Consider the following 23,482-nt stretch of genomic DNA (forward strand, 5'->3'; position numbering starts at 1 on the left):
AGGGTGGGCCTTTTACCCTGCCCAATCTGGGGCCATTTCATTCATGGGCCCCCAGAATATCCAGAGTCCCAGCAGTCGTGAGACAGCAGCAGGAATGCAGCTACGGAGTTCGTCCAGTTTCCCAATTCCCACTTCTGACATGAAAATCAGGCCCCTCACTTCCTTTAATGCAGCCCTTTCCAATTTAGAGGTAGCAGTATACTTGCTCATCAAGGGTAATAAGTATACTGTATGTCATAGCAGTAGATTTCTTAAGTATAGAATTAAAATTGAGGCCCTGTCAGAATAGTGATTTCTTTTGTCTTCAGTCCGTAAGCACCCAGCCATTCAATCTGTTTAACAATAACCATTTGCAAGACTCCACTTCATTTGCCCATGGTAGCCCTTTAGTTTTGCACAAATGTAACCATCCTGGGAGATTTAAATACATACTATCAGTTTTAAAAAGGGTAATACTTGAGGATTACTTCATCTTTAGAATCATAGAATTTACAGTGCAGAAGAAATAACAAAAATGAAAGACCTGCATACAAATATAACGCCGTTCATAACCCCTGGTCATCCCATAGTGTTTTCGGTGTAGTCACTTCCATCATGAGGGAATGGGGTAGCCGTCCTTTCCCACAAACAGCAATATGATCATGACCAGCTGATCTGTTTTTGTGATATTGGCCAGGATATCGGGAATATCACAGTAACTTCATTGCAGTGTTAATGCAAGCCTACTTGTGACACTAAAGATTTTTAAATAAATAAATAATGCCCTGTTCTTCTTCAAAATAGTGCCAGAGAATCGTTCACATGAAATGAAATGAAAATCGCTTATTGTCATGAGTAGGCTTCAATGAAGTTACTGTGAAAAGCCCCTAGTCGCCACATTCCGGCACCTGTTCGGGGAGGCTGGTATGGGAGCATCTACCTGGCAGGGCAAATAGGGCCTGAGTTTGACATCACATTAGAAAGATAGCATTTCCAACAGTACGGGTCAGCACTCCCTCAGATGCACTGAAGTTTATTTTTGTACTCAAACCCTGGAATGGGACTGAAACGAACAACATTCTGACGCAAGGCAAGAGTACGACCAACTGAGTCACCACTCAGACTGAAAAAAGAAATAAACGGTTAAATGAGGTGGGCACACGGCAGCACAAGTAGCTAGAACTGTGGCTTCATAGCGCCAGGGTCCCAGGTTCGATTCCCCGCTGGGTAACTGTCTGTGCGGAGTCTGCACATCCTCCCCGTGTGTGCGTGGGTTTCCTCCGGGTGCTCCGGTTTCCTCTCACAGTCCAAAGACGTGTAGGTTAGGTGGATTGTCCATGCTAAATTGCCCTGAGTGTCAAAAAAGGTTAGGAGGGGTTATTCGGTTACCGGGATAGGGTGGACGTGAGGACTTAAGTGGGTCGGTGCAGACTCGATGGGCCGAATGGCCTCCTTAATGTATGTTCTATGTTCTATATAAGGAGCAATTCAAAAAGCAAACAAATGGGAGATGACATCAAAGATTTGGGGAAAGAAAAGCTAATGGCCTGATTGCTTGGTTCATGTGTAACCAGAATGGGTCATGGTTAAAGTGCCCATGCAGGCAGTTCTCGACTTTATGACGTTCGAGTTACAATGAACAACAATGAACAGCACTTAACAACATTTATAAATTGACACCCTGTTTTGACTTAACGGCGCTACAGTATACAGGCCAACAAGTTCCAATATTGATAGATGCGCATTAACGTCTGCATCACCCATCTCTGTGGCTCAAGATGTCCAGTTTATGTTCAGACGCATTTTTATTTGGTGAATCTTTGTGTTTCCAAACTTTTTTTGGATTTTATGCGATATAATTTTAATTATTGCTATGTTGCTTTTTTACAATCTATTGAGTACAAAATTCTGGGTTATTTTGGTGAAAATAGAGTCTGCTTGAGATGGCAAGAAGTATATACCAGCTGGTCACGTGCAAGCTTCTGGAAGTTCCGAGAAGTTTGAAAGTGAACAATGGCTAAAACTTCACACCTTCTGGAATGTAGCATTCCTTGCATTGCAGGAGTATTCCAGCCAAGCCAACATAATGGTCTCGGTAACAAGATGTCTGTCCCAGCCAGCTCTGAACAAAGGCTGCTGTTTGCTAATGATGTAAGCGTTACCTGTTCCAGCACAGAATGATTACCAAACAGTGCCCCCGTAAACAATCTGAAACCGGCACATGACTGAGATTTAGGGCAGCACGGTGGCCTAGTGGTTAGCACAGCTGCCTCACGGCGCTGAGGTCCCAGGATCGATCCCGGCTCCGGGTCACTGTCCGTGTGGAGTTTGCGCATTCTCCCCGTGTCTGCGTGGGTTTTGCCCCCACAACTCAAAAATGTGCAGAGTAGGTGGATTGGCCACGCTAAATTGCCCCTTAATTGGAAAAAATAATTGGGTACTCTAAATTTATTTATTTTTTTAAATGACTGAGATTTAAGCTATCTGAACTCCTTTCATTTTCCATCTTTTGGATCTTATAGGCAGTCTTCGTTTGACCTCCAAAGGGAAACATTAGCTCCAGGCAGGCAGCCTGCGCTGTCCGCAATCTTACCATCAAGCAGCAGAAAGAACTCTGGCCCTCATTGTAGAAACATGGAATCTCCACAGTGCAGATGGAGGCCATTTGGCCCATCGCGGCTGCACGGTAGCACAGTGGTCAGCACTGCTGCCTCACAGCTCCAGGGTCCTGGGTTCAATTCCGGCCTCGGGTGACTGTGCGGCATCTGCACTTTCTCCCAGTGTCTGCGTGGGTTTCCTCCGGGTCCGGTTTCCTCCCACTGTCCAAAGGTGTGCAGGTTAGGTTGATTGGCCACGCTAAATTGCCCTTAGTGTCCAAAAAAAGGTTAAGTGGGGTAACTGGGTTACGAGGGTAGGGTGGACATGTGGGCTTAAGTAGGGTGCTCTTTCCAAGGGCCTGTACAGACTCGAGCCAAATGGCCCCCTTCTGCACTGTAAATTCTATAATTTCATGATTCTATGTATCTGCACCGATCCTCCGAAAGAGCACCCCACCCAGGCCCACACCCCTGCCCCATCCCTGGAACCCCATATCCCCACATAACCTTCGGACACTAAGGGGTAATTTTAGCATGGTCAATCCACCTAACCTGCACATCTTTGGACTGTGGGAGGAAACCGGAGCACCCGGAAGAAACCCACGCACACACGGAGACAACGTGTAAACCCCATACAAGTAAACCCAAGGCCGAAATTGAACCCGGGCCCTGGAGCTGTGAGGCAGCAGTGCTAACCGCTGTGCCACCATGCTGCCCCAAAGCTGGATCATTGTAATTTGTGCCTCCCAGACTATCTCAACTCTACGTGCTTTCTCTACTAGTGGGTTTCTGGAAAGATGGATCACCCTGCAACAGTCAACCGCTCCTTTTAAAAACATCCCATTAGCTTTTTGATTCTGGACCCTGTGCACACGTAAAACCCTAACTTGCATTTCCTTTCCCCTTTGTATTGTATGAATGCAAAAGGAGCAGAAATTGCAAAACCATGTGTGTGTGTGTGGGGTGTAAAAATAAACCAACTCCTTTTATTTTATCTTACCTTGTGTTTGCTGTTTAAGCTATTTAAGGATTGGAACACTCCACCTTTAAGGGTTGGGAAAAATCCAGCACAACTTATAAAGGGGAAAATCAAAATCAAAACACCTTTCTGTTTACAGACAGGAGAAATCAGGGCAGTTTAAATTAACCCTCCTGTCCATAACAACAGGGTATCAGGCCCTGGTTCAGGAACCAATCCCCAACTTATAACGTTGTTCTAATGGAAAAATTGGTTCTGACTTACACATTTGACTTTCCACGTGGATTTCAGGAACCAATTGTGCCGCAAGTCCGAGGCTGGCCTGCAATTGCATTAGTTGATCCAGAAAAATCTTTGGGTGATTGATAAAAATATACATTGGTCATTGCCTCAAACCTGAAGCTGACTGGTCACCAGCAAGGGAAAAATAAAGGATGTTATGAGCCATTATTTATAAGGTGTTCGGCTGTCAAACATCTTAGTGGGCATTTGCTTTGCCAATAAAGTAGCCATGAAGCAATTGTCTTCCTAAATGTGATAAGTTACTGGTGGTTAGTAATCACTTCAGCTGCAGAGGACAATTCCTCTAAGGCTCCGAATTCTGGTCTGTTGCATTTATTTGTTATGTGATTAATGACAGTCCCTCAATCTCCTTGTACCAAACCACCACAAAAAGGCATGGATTAGACTGCTGTGATACCTGCTCCTTATTTTATGCATAAAATTAGTAACTGAATTTCATTCAGTTGAATCTACATCTCTTGGTAACTTATGGCCACAGTTTTTCCACAGTGCTCCTCTGTTAAGGGGAGTGATTAGTTATCAGACATGAACATTGCAGGCACTCAGCACAGCTTGTGAAATCGCCTTCACTGCCACGAATCCCTGATGGAGACGTGCTTGACTGAGCCCGCTCTTCCATAAAATGGTGGGAGGAATTTTAATCTGCAGTTATATAAAATTAAGTGACAGAAATGGACGGCATTGACCCTCGGCATTTCGCCGACACTTTCAAACAGGAGTCAGAAAAAGAAGAAAAAGAATCCTGGTCCAATATCCAAGCGTAAATAATTCAACAAGCAGAGACTTTGGAAACCAATTAAATGTAATAGAATTTTCCTGCTCACTTTGTAAGAAAGGTTCCCTGAAGGCAGGCCTAGTAATTACAGGGAGAGCCAAGGCTGACCTCAGATGGGACAGTCTTCCCTTGTAGGCCTTTGTTTTGGAAATAGTATCATTTATCATCTTTGTAATGCCTTGATTGAAGTCCATATTGAGGGCATTCATTTTGGCATTTTTCTTATTAAATTTGGAACAGGCTGTCACTGGAATAAACGATACAACCCTGTCTCATTTGTCCTTTATATATTACACAACTGTGTACTTTTTAAACTCAAATAAGTTACCACTTCTATCCACTCAACAGATGCAATAGTTATTCAAAGACTTTAAGACAATTGTCCGTTAACGACTGTTTTATTAATAATTTAACAATTAAAACTTTAAACTAATTCTGGAATAAATTTCCCAGTGACACCAGGTAAGTAGTCACGTTAAGGGAGCTTTCGGATTTCTGAATGTACTGATATTCAGAGCTTTGAGTGAGGTGTGTAATACAATACTGCAATGTTTTGCAGTGTGAATGTGTTTTATGGGCATTCCCGCAAGGTTAGCATTACTGCAAAGCCGTTTTGGCCAGGCCTTCAATCACTGCTCCTAATTGCCACCTTTCCGCCTTAATCTCTATTTTCCTTGCAGCTATTTGTGAAACACCTTGGGACATGTTCTTAGATGAAACAAGCATTGTAAATGTAAGTTGTTGTGAGACTGCTTTGCATCAATGCTACAGTTGTGGTTTGAGTGGACCCTTAACTTCACCCTGTGAGACTGCAGACCTCTGTGAAGGTCACCGTTGCTCATCGGCTTTCTTTTGACCTCGTCTGCATTGCTGAAAATAAAATGACAACTTTCATCTGGATTCACTTTGTTTTAACCCAAACAATATTATCAAAGGTGTGTACATAATTATTGATGCCACACGCACCCCAAACATAAAATGCTGCTGTTGGTGACACTTCCATTTCCTGGTTTTAGAATTATCATAGAATTTAGAGTGCAGAAGGAGGCCACACAGCCCATCGAGTCTGCACCGGCTCCTGGAAAGAGCACCCTACCCGAGGTCAACACCTCCTCCCTATAACCCAGTAACCCCACCCAACACTAAGGGCAATTTTGGACACTAAGGGCAATTTATCATGGCCAATCCACCTAACCTGCACATCTTTGGACTGTGGGAGGAAACCGGAGCACCCGGAGGAAACCCACGCACACACGGGGAGGATGTGCAGACTCCGCACAGACAGTGACCCAAGCCGGAATCGAACCGGAGACCCTGGAGCTGTGAAGCAATTGTGCTATCCACAATGCTACCATGCTGATTGATTGATATTGGGTTGGTACCATGTTAATTGACCTCAGCCATCATGCTAAAGTTGACAACAACATTCTGGGAAGGAACATCATGCAGGCATCTTGATCCACAACTGTCCATATGGTGTGTTGATGTGGGCGCTGACAAGGACAGGATCAGGAATGAACTAAATTGCCTATCAATGTTCGCAGAACATGCCCCAGCACTTTAACGAAAGAGCCCGCATGAATGCCATGCTGGGGATCTCAAGTTGATCATTGACCCGATTGTAATAATAACCTTTATTGTCACAAGTAGGCTTACATTAACACTGCAACAAAGTTACTGGGAAAATTCCCTAATTGCCACACACCGGCGCCTGTTCGGGTATACGGAGGGAGAATTCAGAAGGTCCAATTCACCGAACAAGCATGTCTTTCGGGACATGTGGGAAGAAACTGGAGCACCCGGAGGAAACCCAAGCAGACACTGGGAGAACGTGCAGACTCCGCAAAATGACCCAAGCCGGGAATCAAACAAGGGTCCCTGGCCCTGTGAAGCAACAGTGCTAACCATTGTGCGGCTGTGCCACCAGCAAAGAAGTCAACACATTGAAGAGAGGAGAATCACTCCTGGAGTTACCGTGAGCAGCCCTTGGCACCACACCTCAGGAAGGATATGTAACCCTCGGAGAAAAGACGGTGCAATTTTACCAGACTTATGCCTGGTCTCAAAAGGATTAAATTGCAAGGAGGCATTGGACAAAATGGAAAAATGGCGGGGTAATGGCAATGTCACTGGAACACTCAAGAGGCCAGAATTGGAGGAGCGCGGGTATTATTGCAGGGCTGGAGGAGATGGGAGAGATAGGAATTATCCAGCCCTCCATGCCAGCGGTACCTTCCATTCCTGGTGAAGGCAACCCCCACCCCAACCTCCCCCCCCTCCCCTCCCCCGTGACATCACATTCGATGTCACCCCTGTGAACTGACCACTGCAAGGCAATTATTTAGATTTTCCCTAATGTGTGGTCAATTTCAGATGCATTGGCAGCAATCTATGCAACCACTTAAAGAATAAAAAGATAACTGTAAAAAAAAAATCAATTTAAAAGCTCCACTTGATAAATGATAACGTGCGTCATGTAATATTATTGATGAACTGGAGGACATACACTATAAGAAACGGCTTTGCTGTAATTTGTATCAGTAAAGCAAGTTGATGGAAGGGTTCTGTGAAGCATTGCTTCTGACATATGATCAATATCAGACAGAAAGAGAGCCCTTGGTACATCCAGGCTTTCCCACATAATTTCATTACCTGGAGCACCATGATTCATAATTTTTGTCCACTCCATCATCAAATTTCTATCTTTTTCAGGAGTTGCCGTATTGGAAGGACCCATGTACGCAGTAGGTGGCCACGATGGTTGGAGTTACCTGAACACAGTAGAGAGATGGGATCCACAAGCCCGCCAGTGGACGTTTGTGGCCAGTATGTCCATTGCTAGAAGCACAGTGGGAGTGGCAGCATTAAATGGCAAGTGAGTAGGGCATACACTTTTAAGAGCATATTCCAATCTGAGTAGGTTGTGGCAGTCTCAGTCTGATATTTGTGATATATACTGGATTGTAAATGAGACAAGGTGATTGATGTGCATCAATGCTTTGAAAGAGTCCGGGCGGGGGGTGGAAGAAAACTCCCTATGAATACATTCAGTACCCTGTATTCCCCAAGTGTATGATTAAAGCAGGATCTCTTATCTGTCCTGGGTCTCTACATCCCTTGGAGTTTCTACAAGGGCCTTACAGAGAGCACAGAGCCTCTTCCTGATCAAATGAGACTCAGGGGAAAGTTGGGAGGCTGGGGCCACAAGCTGGGAGTACGAGTTACACCAGGAAGAACTCTCAATGGTCATTTTGTCAGATGGTGGCCAAGGGGCACGGTCTGCTTTGATTGACCCTCCGCAGGTCTGTTTTGTGAGTATTTAGAGCCCTGACAAAGGGGCACTTTGACTTTCCGTTCTGGGAAGCAATGGTAGGGGGTGGGTGTGGAACCCCAGCTGAAACCAAATGGTTTGCAGTGAAGTCACACAGAGTCCTTTACTCCTGGAAAGGAATTGGGTCCCTTCATGTGCCACATAGGGAGAGGCCATTTGCTTCCTTAATCCTCGTGAAGTTCCTCATGGGTAATTCGAAACTATGCTGGAAAATCTGAATTTGTTAATTAATGTTTCTCTGTTGACTGGCCTGCCTGGAGGATAATGAAAGGAGGCTTGGATCTTTCGCAGTTTGCCATCTGCTGTTCATCTGACACTCAAGTGGAAAAGGATAGGACCCCAATCCACCTCTACAACCATTCCATTTTCTGCTGATACTTCTTCACAACAGGGCCAATGTTCCTGACAGTGTTGACCGATGCCTCCATTATGCCCAGTTATGTACTTACCCACAACATGGGCATCCAGAACTTGAACATTCTGCAAGAAAGATGATAGAGCATTTATAGAGGGCCGTATATAGACAGCACTGTTCCTGACCAGAATAGAGATAATTTGGGAATTCATCCATCAATCACATCTGGGGAACACACTTCGATAAATAACTGGTGGGATTGATTTTAGGCACATAAAATGTGTTGTGCAGTTATTCACCACTCACTGCAGTTTTCCTGAAGGAATCAACCTGTTTTTAGTGGGAAATGCTGCTGTAGTTTTGGTCATGAGTTCTGTTTGCTGTAGATCACAAAGATTTATTTTTTTCAAATGCTCTCTGTGAACAGACATTTCTTGCTTTGCTGTTTGCGAAGTATACTTCAGCCGCAATCTGGTGCACAGGCCCCAGTACCAGCAGAGGCAGCGCAGTGTGCACCTCGGGCCTCTGCCATGCATGTTTCCAGGGAGGACGTACGTGAACAGCCAAATACTCTCGGATGCATTTCCGGTCTGACATCGGCTCAATTTTAAAATTCTCATTTGGTTTTCAATCCACTTGGCTTCATCCCACCCTATCCAGCAGTTCTTCAACCCACTGATGTCTCTGTGCTCTTCTATTTCTAGTCTCGTGCACAGTATCCCAGATCTTCATCGCTCCAACAGGCCCATGTCTTCACCTACCAAAGCAGAAACGTCTGGGGCTGGATTATTCATCAGCGGGATCCTCCGTATTGCCGGCAGCGCACTCACACCCGTGGATTTCCCGACAGTGTCGGGGTGGCTACAATGGGAAACCCCATTGGCCGGCTGCCGGGACTTAGGGGGCGGAATTCCCGCCCCCCCTCACCGGGTGGGAGAATCGCCGTGGCGCCGAGCGAGTCCCGCCACGCTGCCCCGGCACCGGCACGCGATTCTCCCAACCCCCCCAAATCAGCGCGGCAAGATTCACGGCTGGCCGCTGGGAGAATCGGCGCTCGCAGTTTGTAACGGGCGAGCGGCGATTCTCCGGCCCGGATGGGCTAAGCGGCCGCCCCAACATGACAGGTTCCCGCCAGCGCCATCCACACCTGGTCGCTACCGGCGGAAACAGCGCGGGAATGCTTGGGGGGGGGTGGCCTGTGGGAGGGGGTTACTTGCACCGGGGGGGGGCTCAAAATGGGTCTGGCCCGCGATCGGTGCCCACCGATCGGCAGGCCAGCCTCTCTGAAGGAGAACCTCCTTTCCTCTGCCGCCCCGCAAGATCCACCCGACACCTTCTTGCGGGGCGGCCGCGGGGAGGACGGCAACCGCATATGTGTGCGGGTTGGCGTCGGCCAACCTGCGCATGCGTGGGTGACGTCATTTACGCGGCACTGCGCAATTTACACGGCGCCGCTTTCATGGGCGGGAGAATAGGGGGCTGGGAGCGGCCTCCGACACCGGAGTGAAACACTCCGGTTTTCACTCCGGCGTTGGGACACATTTCTCCCGATTGGAGAATTGCGCCCAGGATTCTGCTGCCGGCGGGGTCGCGCCACACCAGAAAACAGGGACGGAGAATTCTGCCCCTGGACTTCCCTCCCTAGATCTCGCCAACATTCCATCCTGTTAAGATGCATCTTTGGACTACCTCTTTTACCAAACTCTCGTTACCTGTCCTCTGTAGCTCAGTGCTAAATATTGTCTAAAACATCTCTGAGAAGTAGATTGGGACATGTTGCCACATTAAAAATGACATTAAACACAAGTAGTTGAAATGGTATGAGCCACCTGTCCAATACCCTTCAACCATCAAATATTCTGTTTAACTGAGAGTGAGGATGGTTGGTTTAACAAACAAATGACAAAACCATGAATTGTGCTCAAAACACTGCAAATTGTGGCTGGTTAATGAACTCGTACAGCCATATTAAACAAGGTGAGAAAGAATAGATTTTGTATTCTCCTCGAGGGCTTGAATGCAGAGGTGCATGTAAAATCCAGCAGGTGGCCTTCCCGCCCAACCCCAAATTTATCGGGAGCTGGCAGGATTAGAAGGTATTGGGTGGCCTGCGAACCCTTCGGCCTGCTGGGGCCCTGAAGCAGCCAATTAGTGGCCACTTAAGGGTCGCATCTTGCTTTCCTTGGTATCTTACCCATAGCTGCATGTGCTGGTAGCTGGCAAGGGGAGTGGGATCTCTTTCGTGAACCTCCTGGATCCATCGTAGACATATCTCCAAAGTCATTCCTCTTTCATCCACCTCCTACTCTCTTGAAACTGCCCCCCCCCCCTCCCCAAACACTCACTTGTCTCTGCTCACCCCTTCGCCACAATCCCAAGCTGAGGACTTCCCTGACAGACCAGACTCCTCAGCATTGGCGACTGCTTCTGGTGGTTACTGGTCTGCTGGTCATCTGTTTGGCCCCCAGCTTTCTGAGGCAAGAGTTGCTCCCTCGAGCAAGTTTGTGCCTCAACATAAAACAATTAATGCTGCTCCCAGTGTTAGAATGCTGCTGGAAAACCTTTGGAATCAGTCTCTTCCCTGACTTTTTCCACTGGAGGGCGAGCACCACATAAAAAACAAACCAAAATTGTCCCTGGAACCAGTGCAGATGCAAGGTGGGCTGTTTAATTCTCTGTCCTCATCTCTCTTTCTGACTCTCCCTCTCTCTCTGGCATTTGGAATTGCACTTAAGTAAAATCACTTTATCTTCATCTCAAGTTGGATACTGATGAATGTGACTCCACAATAACAGGTGAAGTTTATTAGTCATTAATTGACGCTATCAGTCAGACAGTTCTTTGGCGTGGGGAATACTATTGTCAGCTTGGTACAATGGAGCTGTTGTTCAGATTTGAGGTCAAGGCAACGCTGAAGGTTGTTGTATTCAGCACATAATCAATTCTTAGTACTGACTGAAAAATGGAGGGAAGAGTTCCATTCCTCAGCACTAATGCTACTGACCTTGAACACAAAAAACTAATCAAAGTGGATGGGTAAGAATTTACTTGTAATCTGGTAGAACAATTATTTATTCCATTGATGCCAACAAAATGAAAATCAGGTATCATCAGCAAGTGGTGAGGAAGAGGCTCCACTGGAGGATGAAAGGGAACAGTTTTACACCCCTCCCCCCCATAAAATAAAAGTATGTTTCTTCAGTTTTATCTCAAGGTACTTCCAAACATGAGGACAATGACACTAAACCTAACAAAATACACTCTGCTGTAAAGTGGACTTCCGTTGGCGAGATCAAGAAAACTCATGGAATTGATGCATTTTGGAATGGAATGGTGATATAGAATAAGGTAGAAAGAGGAATGTAGTCCTTCAGTCAGGATTTACGGAGCGAGGTAGGAAATTTGCAAACACGACCTCCAAAGGTAGGAACAGATGTGCAGGTTAGGTGGATTGGCCAGGCTAAAATTGCCCCCTTGCGTCCAATGATGTGCAGGTTTGGTGGGGTTACGAGGTCTGAGGGATGGGGGGGGGGGGGGGGGGGTGGCCCTCAGTGAGGTGCTCTTTCAGAGGTTGGTGCAGACCTGATGGGCCAAATGGCCTCCTTCTGCACTGTAGGGATTTTATGGATACTCCTAGCCACTCGCAAGTGTAGAAATAGGAAAACAATGCAGATGAATGTCTGTATAGAAAGATGGTGCAGGGGGGAAGGCTTAAGATACTTGGGAGATTGGGACCAATGATGCTTGGGTTGGATAGATTGTACCTAAATAGAGAAGGGTTTAAACTAACTTGGCATGGTGTGGGAAGCAGGAGGTAATATTAAAGAGGAATACCAAGGTACACACAATACAGAGAGACGAATAGCACTAGGGAATAGTAAATTATTAGGTGGGTTCATTGTAAGGGAGAAAGTAATAAAGACCAAAATGAGCTTAATGTGCAGATTTGTGAATGGATGGAGCATGGTCAATTAGATTGGTGAGTTAAAGGCACAGATAGCCATGTGGAAATATGGGCCAGGATTTTCAGGCAGAACCCAATCGTGGGCGGGACGGAAAATTCGGAATGGCAGCCAAATTCCCATTGACTTTGAGCCGGACTGGCGGGACCGGGAAATCTTGGCCTGGATGTCGCGGCTATAATGGAGACATGGCTCAAAGAAGTGCAGGACTGGATGTTAAAGATTCCCGGTGATAGGATTTTCAGGAAAGATAGGAAAGGAAGAAATGGAGGAGGGGTGGCAACATTGATTGAGGGGAACATTGCTTGAGAGAGAAAGAATGTCCCAGAGGGGTAAAGGACAGAATCAATTTGGCTGGAGCCAAGGAATAAAAGCATTGCAATTACATTGCTCAGTGTAGCGTAAAGGCCACCAACTAGATGGAAACATGTTGAGGATCCAATTTCCAAATAAATGATAGAGTAACGCAAGAATTATTGAATTATTAAGAAGGGGGGAGGGCTTTAATTATTTGAATATAGCCCAGGGTAAATTCAGCATAAAGAGAGCAGTAAGAGTTTGGTTACTGTGAGCAGGAGAATTTTCTACAGCAATATGTTTCCATCATAAGCATTGCTGGACCTGGTTTGTGTATTGCGACAAACTTCGGACGCCACTTCAGGAAGGATCTCGAGGTCTTGGAACAAACAGAGAGGAGATGAACCAGTATAGTTTCGGGGATGTGAAGCTGGGGTTATCTTCCTGGCAGCAGAGGAAATGAAGGGAAGATTGAGCTGGTGTTCAAAACGCTGAAGAGTTTAGATGGAGCAAAAAGGGAGGAACTGTTTCCACCGGCTGGAGGGTCAGCAACCAGATGGCGCAGATTTAAAATCATTGGTAAACTGAGATGAAAGTTGCTCATGCATCGATTTATTCTGACCTGGAATGAGGTGGCTGAAAGGGCAGTGAAAGCAAATTGAATAGATTGCTGGAATGAAATCGGATGGATAGTTGAACAGGAGGAGATTTACCAGGCTAAAATTGCCCCTTTGCGTCCAAAGATATGCAGGTTTGGTGGTGTGGCGATGTGCTGTTTGAAAAGGGCACTGATAGCTCCTTCAGAGAGTCGGCACATGCATAATGAGCCAAACTACCTCCTCCTGTGCCGTATGATCATGTCATTCTACTTTGAATACCGTTTGCCACATACAAACTATCGAGCGGTTTTCACAACAGATGATTTAATGAGCACCTTCCACTTTGTCAACAGGTTGTATGCGGTAGGAGGGAGAGATGGAAGCGCTTGCCTCAAGTCTATTGAGTGCTATGACCCTCATACCAATAAATGGAGTATGTGCACTCCGATGTCCAAAAGGAGAGGAGGCGTGGGTGTAGCAACATGTGACGGTTTCCTTTATGCAGTTGGAGGCCATGACGCCCCAGCCTCGAACCACTGTTCCCGACTTTCAGACTGTGTAGAGAGGTGAAAGATGCAAATCTACTTTCTCCCTGTGGCAGCTACATGTTTAACGTTTGTGCGCAAAGCAAAATGTGAAGAATAAAAAGTCCAATGCAAATCCAAACCTTGAAAAAATATTACGACGAGGGTGGGATTTTCCAGCCCAGTCTCAGCCTGCCGGCGGGATCTTCCAGGCCCGGCGAGGGCGACTGCCCCTGGCGGCAGGACAGGTGAGCCGGGCAAGACGGCTTGGACATCGACGGAAACAGGCATTACCATTGTTGGCCAATGGCGAGCTGCCTCCGCCACCGGAAGCACGCCACGCCGGGGGGAGGGGGGGTTCCCATCCCAGGTTTTCTGGTGCTATCTTGTCACTAAGCACTTTGATAACTTGTATGTCTTTTCACGAGATAGTTCCTCAGAATCCCCTGTGCAATTCCCTCAGAGTGGAACTTAATGCCCTCCCCCATACCGGGTTTGGTGTCAGGGGCCACTTAATCGAGTATGACTGTGGCAGGTGGGGACCCAGCCATCTCCCCATCTCCACCCCATTAGATCCATGGGAGGAAGGCTCATGGGTGGTCTTCCCAACCCATTGTTAACGGAGGCCCTGAAGTGGGCAATTAATTCAAGGGCCTCATTCAACTACCGCTGTGGTTGCTCATGACCATCCAGGAGAAGGTCCTTCATTCAACAGCACACAGCGCCTGATCGAGGAACCCAACATCAGCAAAGGGAGGCAGGGGCACTGAGAACCAATCCCATTCCCTTGCTGCCAACCCTTTCCCAGCCTTTCCTCTTTCCCCCAGCACGCAATTCGCCCTCCCCGTATCACTTGCCTGGATCAGTCAGCGATGCTGAGCTTTGGGTTGGTGCTTTACCGGCAGCAGCCACCGCCTCACTGCTGGCGCTACCGAGCAAGGAAGAGCTGCTGGCCTCTGATTGGCAGAGAGCTTTTGGCAAAACATCGACCTCCGGGGTCCTTGATTCTAGGGAAGGCCAATTGCTGTTCAATTAGGTGCCTGAGTGGCACTTAATGCAGTGAGGCGCAGGGGCCCATAGCTTCCCCTTCGATATGTGGACAAAACCTCTGTGCCCACGCTAAATCAGATCCATTGCATACTCGCTACTGTGTGAGAATTTCTAGTCCATGTGAATTTTCTTTTCTTTCCAAAAAAAAACTGATTAAGCACTCCATTGAAATAAGGAACAGTTTTAAGCACAATTATCATCTTTGTATAATTGCCAGTACACATTTTACCACAATCAGAGTAAATTTAAAGACACCATAGTCCCCGAGGACTATCGGCTGCTCTCCTCTTTTGAGAGAGCTGACTGGTGGAGATTTAATTTGAGGGTCACCACATCTCAGGCGAGGGGTAAGGTAGGGAAGGCGGGGCCTTCATGAATAACCTCAGCCAGTACGGGGAATTGAACCCGCGCTGTTGGCGACGCTGTACATCACGAACCAACCGTCCAGCCAACTGAGCTGACCGACCCCCAGAATACATACGACCTCTTACAATCTACCATGTGTACAGTTTATTAGGATCTGTAATAGAAGGATGGAGTGACTGAGAACTTAAGAAAAAAAAAACTAATTAGAACAAGCCAACATGGATTTGTAAAGAGTAGGCCATGCTGAATAAACCTAATTACATTTTTGGAGGAACTAAAGTAATAGGCAGGAGAATGACAATGGATGTACTGTATATGGATATCCAGGAGACATTTGATAATGTGCCACTAATATACTGTTCGCAAAAATCAAAACTCATGGAGTCTAAAGTGATTTAGCAATCCCTGTACACAGATTATTAAAATAATCAAACTGGTTAAGGATGAACTTGTTTGATTATTCACACTTAACAATGATACAGGGCTCGAACAATTATTCTCATTATGTGTTCCTCCATTTTCACACATTAGGTACGATCCAAAGACCGACACTTGGACAACAATAGCATCAGTGAGCGTCCCCCGAGATGCTGTTGGAGTCTGTCTCCTAGGAGACAAACTGTATGCAGTTGGTGGATATGATGGGCAAACCTACCTGAACACTATGGAATCATACGATCCACAGACTAATGAATGGACACAGGTAATAAAGCATGCCATTTTTAAAATGACTGATCATTAATAGTCCTTTTGTTTCCCCAAGTGTTGCCTTTTGAGCCATTGCTACGTACACGTTCATCTATCACTATTTGAGGAGTGAGAATGTTTTTATGGAATAGTTAATTATTTTGTAAATGTAATAACGCAGAAGCACTCAGTGTCACTAATTATTATAAAGTTACATTTAAAAATTTGCGGTGCTGGTAAGTACTGAATAATCTTCCTAAATCTGAATTTGATTGAATGTATTTTGATTGGGGAAGATCATTCACCTTTCTTATTATTTAAAGACTGGAAGTATACTTGGTACAAATAGGTTGACAGACATTTTCTTTTAAGCCACAGAATTCATTTGTTAAATAGTTCAAAAAAATTACATTCTATTTCACATATCTTACAACTGCTCAGTTTTAACAGAAACTAGTATCTAATCACAGAATTGCTACAGTGCAGGAGGCCATTGGACCCATCACCTTTGTACCTGCCCTCTGAATGAACAATCCATTTTGTCCTATTCTCTTGCTTTCTCCCTGTAACTACACGTACTTCCTTTTCAGATAACAATCTAATTCCTTTGTAAATGCCTCTAGTAAACTTGCCTCCACCACACTCACAAACAGTGCGCTCCAAACGTTGAACCACTCGCTGCATGAAAATGTTCCCTCACGTATCACGCATTGTTTTTGCTTCTTTTGCTAATTACTTTTAAATCTGTCACCTCTCGTCCTCCATCCATTCATGGGTAGGAGTAGTTTCTCTCTATTTACTCTTTCCAGACCTCTCATTATCTTGAATACCAGTATCAAATCTCCTCTCATCCTTATAAGACCATAAGACCACAAGACATAGGAGCAGAATTAGACCACTAGGTCCATCGAGTCTGCTCCACCATTCAATCATGGCTGATACGTTTCTCGTCCCCATTCTCCTGCCTTCTCCCCATAAACCCTGATCCACTTATTAATCAAGAACCTATCTATCTCGGTCTTAAAAACACTCAGTGATTTGGTCTCCACAGCCTTCTTCGACAAAGAGTTGCACAGATTCGCCACTGAAGAAATTCCTCCTCATCTCAGTTTTAAAGGATCGTCCCTTTAGTCTGAGATTGTGCCTTCTTTTCTCCAAGGGTAACAGTCCCAACTTCTCCAGTCTATCTGCATGACTGAAGCTCCCCACCCTGGGAACCATTCTCTTGAATTTTTTCTGTACTCTCTCCAATGCCTTCACAGATGCCAGGAACAATAGCTTAAAACGGACCTGAGACAATGATCAGGTTCTGAAGACCAATAGATGACAAATGTTTGCACAAACAGGGTTAAGTAAAAACTAGAGATTTTCACATTTCTGAAACATTGTTAGCTGGTGACTTGTACTATTAATTATTGGCTTTCGGGAGGAAAAGCATAATTAGGTAAATAGGGAAGAGGGTGTATTGTGACGGAGAGGGTAGGGTTAGTCATGTCATGGAACAGCAGGCCACTGATAGATTCAACATATAAATAAACAGTACAGTGTAGAATCAACTCTTCGAGTTCAAATTACTTTCAATTTGTATAATTACACTGGGAGGGAGTAAAAACGTTGACCTAGATATTCATACAAATGAAATTTGCAGATTGTAAATGCTCATGACTAAGAGTAATGGCAAGGTACTGCAAAGCAGGATGGCAGAGGTTTGGAAAATATGGCCACCCATTTGTGGCTCAATAAAATTAATTAGGGAATATTCCCACCAGTTTACTTAAAAATCAAAATACTTCACTATTTTGTATTCTGAAGAGGGATGTATCAAATTAAGCAGCTGCTTTAGTGTCGAATAAATCGTCTGAACAACAAATGTGTGGGAATGTTGGCGACGTCGACAGTGACTGCTACCCATTAGAAGTATTTTTTGTAAATAAATTTAGAGTACACAATTCATTTTCTTTTTTCCCAATTAAGGGGCAATTTAGCGTGGCCAATCCACCTAGCCTCCCAGTTACTTAATCTCTTCTCCTGAGCATGTGTCCCACTGTATTCATAAGGCTCAACCCAGGCATTTAGTTACCCTGAACAGAACTCCACTGCTCAGGGGTTATTGATTTTCTCAAACAGCCAGCTTCACAGAGCCCATGTCTGCAGTTCCCTCCAATTCAGGTAGGCTGGTAACTGCCTGGGGCTACTCTCAGCCCCAATCCCCCCCCTCTCTTCTGTTGCCTCCTTCTGGACTCACCTGAGCAGCCCCTGCGCACCACAGTCCCCTCTACTGCTTGAACTGATCTGTGTGTTCTCTTAATATCTCCCAACAGGATTCTACTTGTGCCCTGAGGCAGGTTCAGATGTATCAACTCAGTGCATTCTGTATCTTAAATTTTACAACCGCCAGTCAACCAAGGGTCACCCCTTCCCCCTGCCCACCATCTGGACATCACCTCCCAATTCACAGGCGCTAACTTACAAAAACACACAGACAAAAACATAGATTCCCTCACACTAGCTAAATTACATGTGGAGATCTTGGTCTGAATTCTCCGATTCCCTGGTCGCATGTTCCTTGGCGGCGCGCCATTCATTGACAACGGGATTCTCTACTCCCAGTACTTGCCAATGGGATTTCCAATTGAAGCCACCCCACACCGCCAGGAAGGTAAATAGCACAGTTTCTTGCTGTGACTCCCTGCAATCATTTTTAATGTTGACATGGTTTGCACCAGCCATTTTTATTTCCAGGAAGTAGGTTGCAAAATCTTGCCTTCTTTATTTAAAGCCATCTCTCTCAATTAGTCCTTAATCAAAAACAGGCCATTTGTTCCATTTTAGTTGAAGTCAATTATTTAGTCAAGGATAATGAGGTCATTAATTTATGGGCACACATTCACAGGTGCTGATGTATTTAAATCACCGTCGATCAGGTTCTCCTGATAGGAGGTAATCTGATTTGTTAGCTTGTTCTGGATAGAATATCTAATTATCTATTACAACTATTTATTTGCGCACTGCCACTTTTAATTATTAAATGCCTCAGCTCAAACCCTCCAACCTGTGCTCAGCAGAAGCTGGCACAGCAGAATATTGCCCTTAATTCAGCAGTAATTGGAAATGTCACCCAGCCAATCGATACAATGGTTGACGTCAGGAATGGGAAATATCACCTTGATGCAGAAAGGGTTGCTGTTCTTAATTGGCATCAGGGCAAACATTACTCTGCATCTAATTGTTCTGCCTCTGACGTGGGAGTGCTTAAAGTTCCAACCCCAACTCCCTCAAAAGCAGAAATTCAGTACAAAAAAATGTCAGCACAACAGGGGAAGGATGAGATATGTTTTTGATATTTATGCTGTAACTTGTTAATTGAAATCATTGAAATTCCAAGTCTAGACCAACTTTAGAAAGTACTATGTAAATTAGAATAAAACCAGAATATTGTGGATGCTGGAAATTTGAAATAAATACAGAAAATGTTGGGAAAAGGAATCAGCAGGTCTGGTACCATCAGTGGAGAGAGAAACAGAATTAGCGTTCCAAATCGCTAGGTCTCTTGTTCGGCTTTTGAAGAAGTCATACTGACTCGAAAAGTTGTCTGGAATTCTCCGGCCATTGGGATTCTCTGTTCCCGCCAGCAAGCACCCCGCCCAATGGGAAATCTCATTGACAAGCGGCGCGAGTAGAGAATCTCGCGGGCAGCGAATGGCGCGCTGCCCAGTAACATTGGGCTGGGAGAGCGGAGAATCCCTCCCCTAAACTTTTTGTTTCTCTCTCCACAGAAGCTGCTGAGTTTATCCAGCATTTTCTGTAAATGTGAGAGGGAAATAAGGGGCTGGATTCATCGTTTTTGAGCCTAAGTGTGGAGGATCTGTGGTGTTTTGTGTCATAAAAATCGGCGCGAGTGGTGAGGGGTGAGCAGCCGTGCCGCGTAAAACCCCCACCTCCCACGATAAAAACAGCTGACGAATGGCTGGGTCTGTGGCCGCGATGACCTGCACTGGTCGCGGTGTAAAACATGGCGCCGGCCCTGCGGGGAACGGTCTTGATAGATAGTGCCCCCCCCCCCGGCCACACCCAGGCCACTTCTTTGCCACGCCCCACATTGCCACCCAGCCCTCATGGAAACCCACCCCCCCACAGCCAGCAGCTTGGCTCCCGCCCGATTGTGGCAGCGCTGGACAAAGTCTGCAGCCGCCACGCCAGGTTCCCGGCCACTGAGAGCGCATGTCAACTACGCGGTTAGCAACTCGGCCCATCGGGGGTGGAGCATGGGCTCTCAGGTGACGCGCTAACACCATCTGAAAGACGTGCGCCGGGCGACGTTATGATGCCAATTTGCAGGGGGCGGAAGATACAAAAGCTGCGTCAAACAGGTGCCGCCCCCTGATTTCGGCATCCGAACGGATTCTTCGCCCGATCGCCGATTACAAAATCGGCATCGAGGAATGGTGAAACCCGCCCGAGGTTTGGGCCAGAAATTACTGAATTCCTCGTTTGAATTTTGGAATCCATGAACAAGTGAGGTTAATCAGTGATGTAGCATTACTGCCCATGAATCATCATAGAATTTACAGTGCAGAAGGAGGCCATTCGGCCCATTGAGTCTGCACTGACTCTTGGAAAGAGCACCCTACCCAAGGTCAACACCTCCACCCCATCCCCATAACCCAGTAACCCCACCCAACACCAAGGACAATTTTGGACACTAAGGGCAATTTATCATGGCCAATCCACCTAACCTGCACATCTTTGGACTGTGGGTGGAAACCGGAGCACCCGGAGGAAACCCATTCAGACACGGGGAGAACGTGCAGACTCCACACAGACAGTGACCCAGCGGGAAATCGAACCTGGGACCCTGGAGCTGTGAAGCAAAAGTGCTATCCACAATGCTACTGTGCTGCCAATTGGTTCAGTGGCTAACAATTTTAACATTAAGGTTTAGCACATTCCAGACGGAGCAACCCTGAGGAACGGGGTGGGATTCTCCCCTATCCCCTGGGCGGGGGGTCCCAGTGCCGAGAAGTGGCGTGAACCTCTTCGGCATGGGCTGCACCTTCAGGGCTAGGACGACGCCGGAGTAGTTTGCGCCACGCCGGCCGGAGAGGAAAGGGCTTGGCGCCACACCAACCAACGCCAGCTGGCACGAGTTGGCGCATGCGCAGGAGCGCCAGCGTATGCTGGTGTCATCCCAGTGCATGAGCAGGGAGGGGTTCATCTCTGCGTCGGCCATCATGGAGGACCACACCAGCCGACGTGGAGGAATAGAGTGCCCCCCACGGCATAGGCCCGCCTGTGGATTGATGGGTCCCGATCGTGGGCCAGGCCACCGTGGGGGCAACTCCCTGGGCAAGATCCTCCCGCGCCCCTCCCGAGGACCCCGGAGGCCACCCACACCGCCAGGTCCCGCCAGTAAGGACCTACTCTAATTTACACCGGCGGGAGCGGCAAAAAAAAACGGGCGGCCACTTGGCCCATCGCAGGCCGGAGAATCACCAGGGGGCTGCTGCCAGCGGCCGCCGACTGGTGTGGCGCGATTCTGCCCCCGCCAAATCTCCGGATCCGGAGAATTCGACAGCCGGCGGTGACGGGATTCACCCCCCCCCCCCCCCCCGGCGATTCTCCGACCCGGCGGGGCATCGGAGAATCCCGTCCATGGAGTGTTAGGCAGGGGAAATACTTAAATGAATGAAAATAAACAAAAAACAGGTGATGCACTATCAATGGACATGAAACGTAGGTGAAGTCCAAAACAAAAGGCTTTAATTAGCAAGAAGTGAGCCCGGCAGCAGACGTACAGGAAATGGCCTGGCTGCGGGAGAACACGGGTTCTTATACCCCGCCTCGAAGGCGGAGCTACCTTCCTGTCGCCAATAGGGTTAAGAAGCACACGATACCTGGGCCAATGGGCAGCTAGCCCTTTGCACCAATGGCAGCTCACACTCCGAGGTACCGTAATACCCCTAGTCATACTATCACATTCACTCCTTGTTGAGAAAGGAACTGGGGGGGGGGGGGTTTACGGGGAATGCGGACATGGAGAGGGGGGGGGCCCGTGCCAGTGGATAAGAGACTGGTAGTATGACTAGTGATGTCGGGTGGTACCTCTTCAACGGTGGCTATCCACTAGCCCGCAAACTATTTACAGAGTCGAGTCAAGACACAGTGACTATATACAGGTTTGAGAACTAAAAAAATGATAGAACAAGCAAGAACAAGGGTCCATCAACAGTTCACATAGATTCAATTAGCCGATCGGGTGCCTTGGACGTCCTGTGCGACCTGCGGAGCTGCGCTGGAGACGTTGGAGTGGTGGTCGTCCTTGTAGCTGCGTCCGTACCCCTAGTCGGAGGGCCAGGCTGGGGGAGGGTCATCCTGTCCAGTGTCACCGGGGCAGGGAGGGGAGCGCCTGCTGGGAGCAGTTGCGTTTGGGAATGGTGGGGGTGGGGGGGGGGGGTGGCCAGGATCCGGCGGGTGCCAGGTCCCGTAGGGAGACCGTGTCCTGTCGGCCGTCGGGATACTCCACATACGCGTACTGCGGGTTCGCATGGAGCAGCTGGATCCTCTCGACCAACGGGTCTGACTTGTGCACCCGCACGTGTTTCCGGAACAGGATGGGCCCGGGGGTAGCCAGCCAGGTCGGGAGCGGGGTCCCTGAGGAAGACTGCCTGGGAAAAACAAGAAGGCATACGTGAGGCGTTTGATTAGTGGATCTGCAAAGAAGTGACCAGATTGAATGGAGGGCGTCTGGGCGGACCTCTTCCCAGCGGGAGACTGGGAGATTTCTGGACCGTAGGGCCAGCAGGACGGTCTTCCAGACCGTACCGTTCTCCCTCTCGACCTGTCCATTATCCCTAGGCTTGTAACTGGTCGTCCTGCTGGAGGCGATGCCCCTGCTGAGCAGGAATTGATGCAGTTCGTCACTCATAAAGGAGGACCCCCTATCGCTATGAATGTAAGCGGGGAATCCGAACAGGGAGAAAATGGTGTGTAGGGCTTTAATGATGGTGGGTGTGGTCATGTCGGGGCAGGGGATGCCGAACGGGAAGCGGGAGTACTCGTCAATCACGTTGAGGAAGTACGTGTTGCGGTTGGTAGAGGGGAGGGGACCTTTGAAGTCCATGCTGAGGCGTTCAAAGGGACGGGAAGCCTTTATCAGTTGCGCTTGTCCGGGACGGTAGAATTGCGGCTTGCACTCCGCGCAGATGTGGCATTCCTTAGTTACTGTCCTGACCTCCTCGATGGAGTAGGGCAGGTTGCGGGTGTTTACAAAGCGAAAGAAGTGGGTGACCCCCCGGGTCACTGGAAGGATTCTGTAAATTCTATAGTCTCTGAGAAGATGCTGTCAGACCTGCTGAATTTTCCACCTCGGCCCGCTCCCCCACCTGTAACTTTACCCAACTGCACATCCCTGGACACGAAGGGGTAATTTAGCTTGGCCAATCCCCCTAACCTGCACTTTTTTTGACTGTGGGAGGAAACCGGAGCACCTGGAGGAAACCCATACAGACCACGGGGAGAAAGTGAAGACTCCACACAGAGTAACCCAGGGCTGAAATTGAACCCAGGTCCCCTGTGCTGTGAGGCAACAGTGCTAAACACTGTGTCACCCCGCCGCCCAGACTGAAACAACTCCTCTGATTCTGAAGCCGCCCATGTCGAGTTGCAGCAAACCCTGGAC

The 23,482-nt window shown here is 47.4% G+C and overlaps 1 protein-coding gene across 3 annotated transcripts in view; it reads left to right on the forward strand.

Moving 5' to 3' along the window:
- LOC119977701 (kelch-like protein 1) overlaps positions 1-23,482 on the forward strand; it is a 358,199-nt gene that overhangs the window by 328,947 nt on the left and 5,770 nt on the right. For 2 of the 3 annotated variants that reach the window (XM_038818882.1, XM_038818883.1), the window contains 3 exons: positions 7,346-7,508; positions 13,531-13,743; positions 15,649-15,820. In XM_038818882.1, the coding sequence (XP_038674810.1) occupies positions 7,346-7,508; positions 13,531-13,743; positions 15,649-15,820 (548 nt within the window). Of the gene's footprint in view, positions 1-7,345; positions 7,509-13,530; positions 13,744-15,648; positions 15,821-23,482 lie in introns of those variants that run through there. The other variant, XM_038818884.1, reaches the window with a different exon arrangement.

The sequence above is a fragment of the Scyliorhinus canicula genome, chromosome 14 (assembly GCF_902713615.1).
Source record: "Scyliorhinus canicula chromosome 14, sScyCan1.1, whole genome shotgun sequence".
Lineage (NCBI taxonomy): Eukaryota > Metazoa > Chordata > Chondrichthyes > Carcharhiniformes > Scyliorhinidae > Scyliorhinus > Scyliorhinus canicula.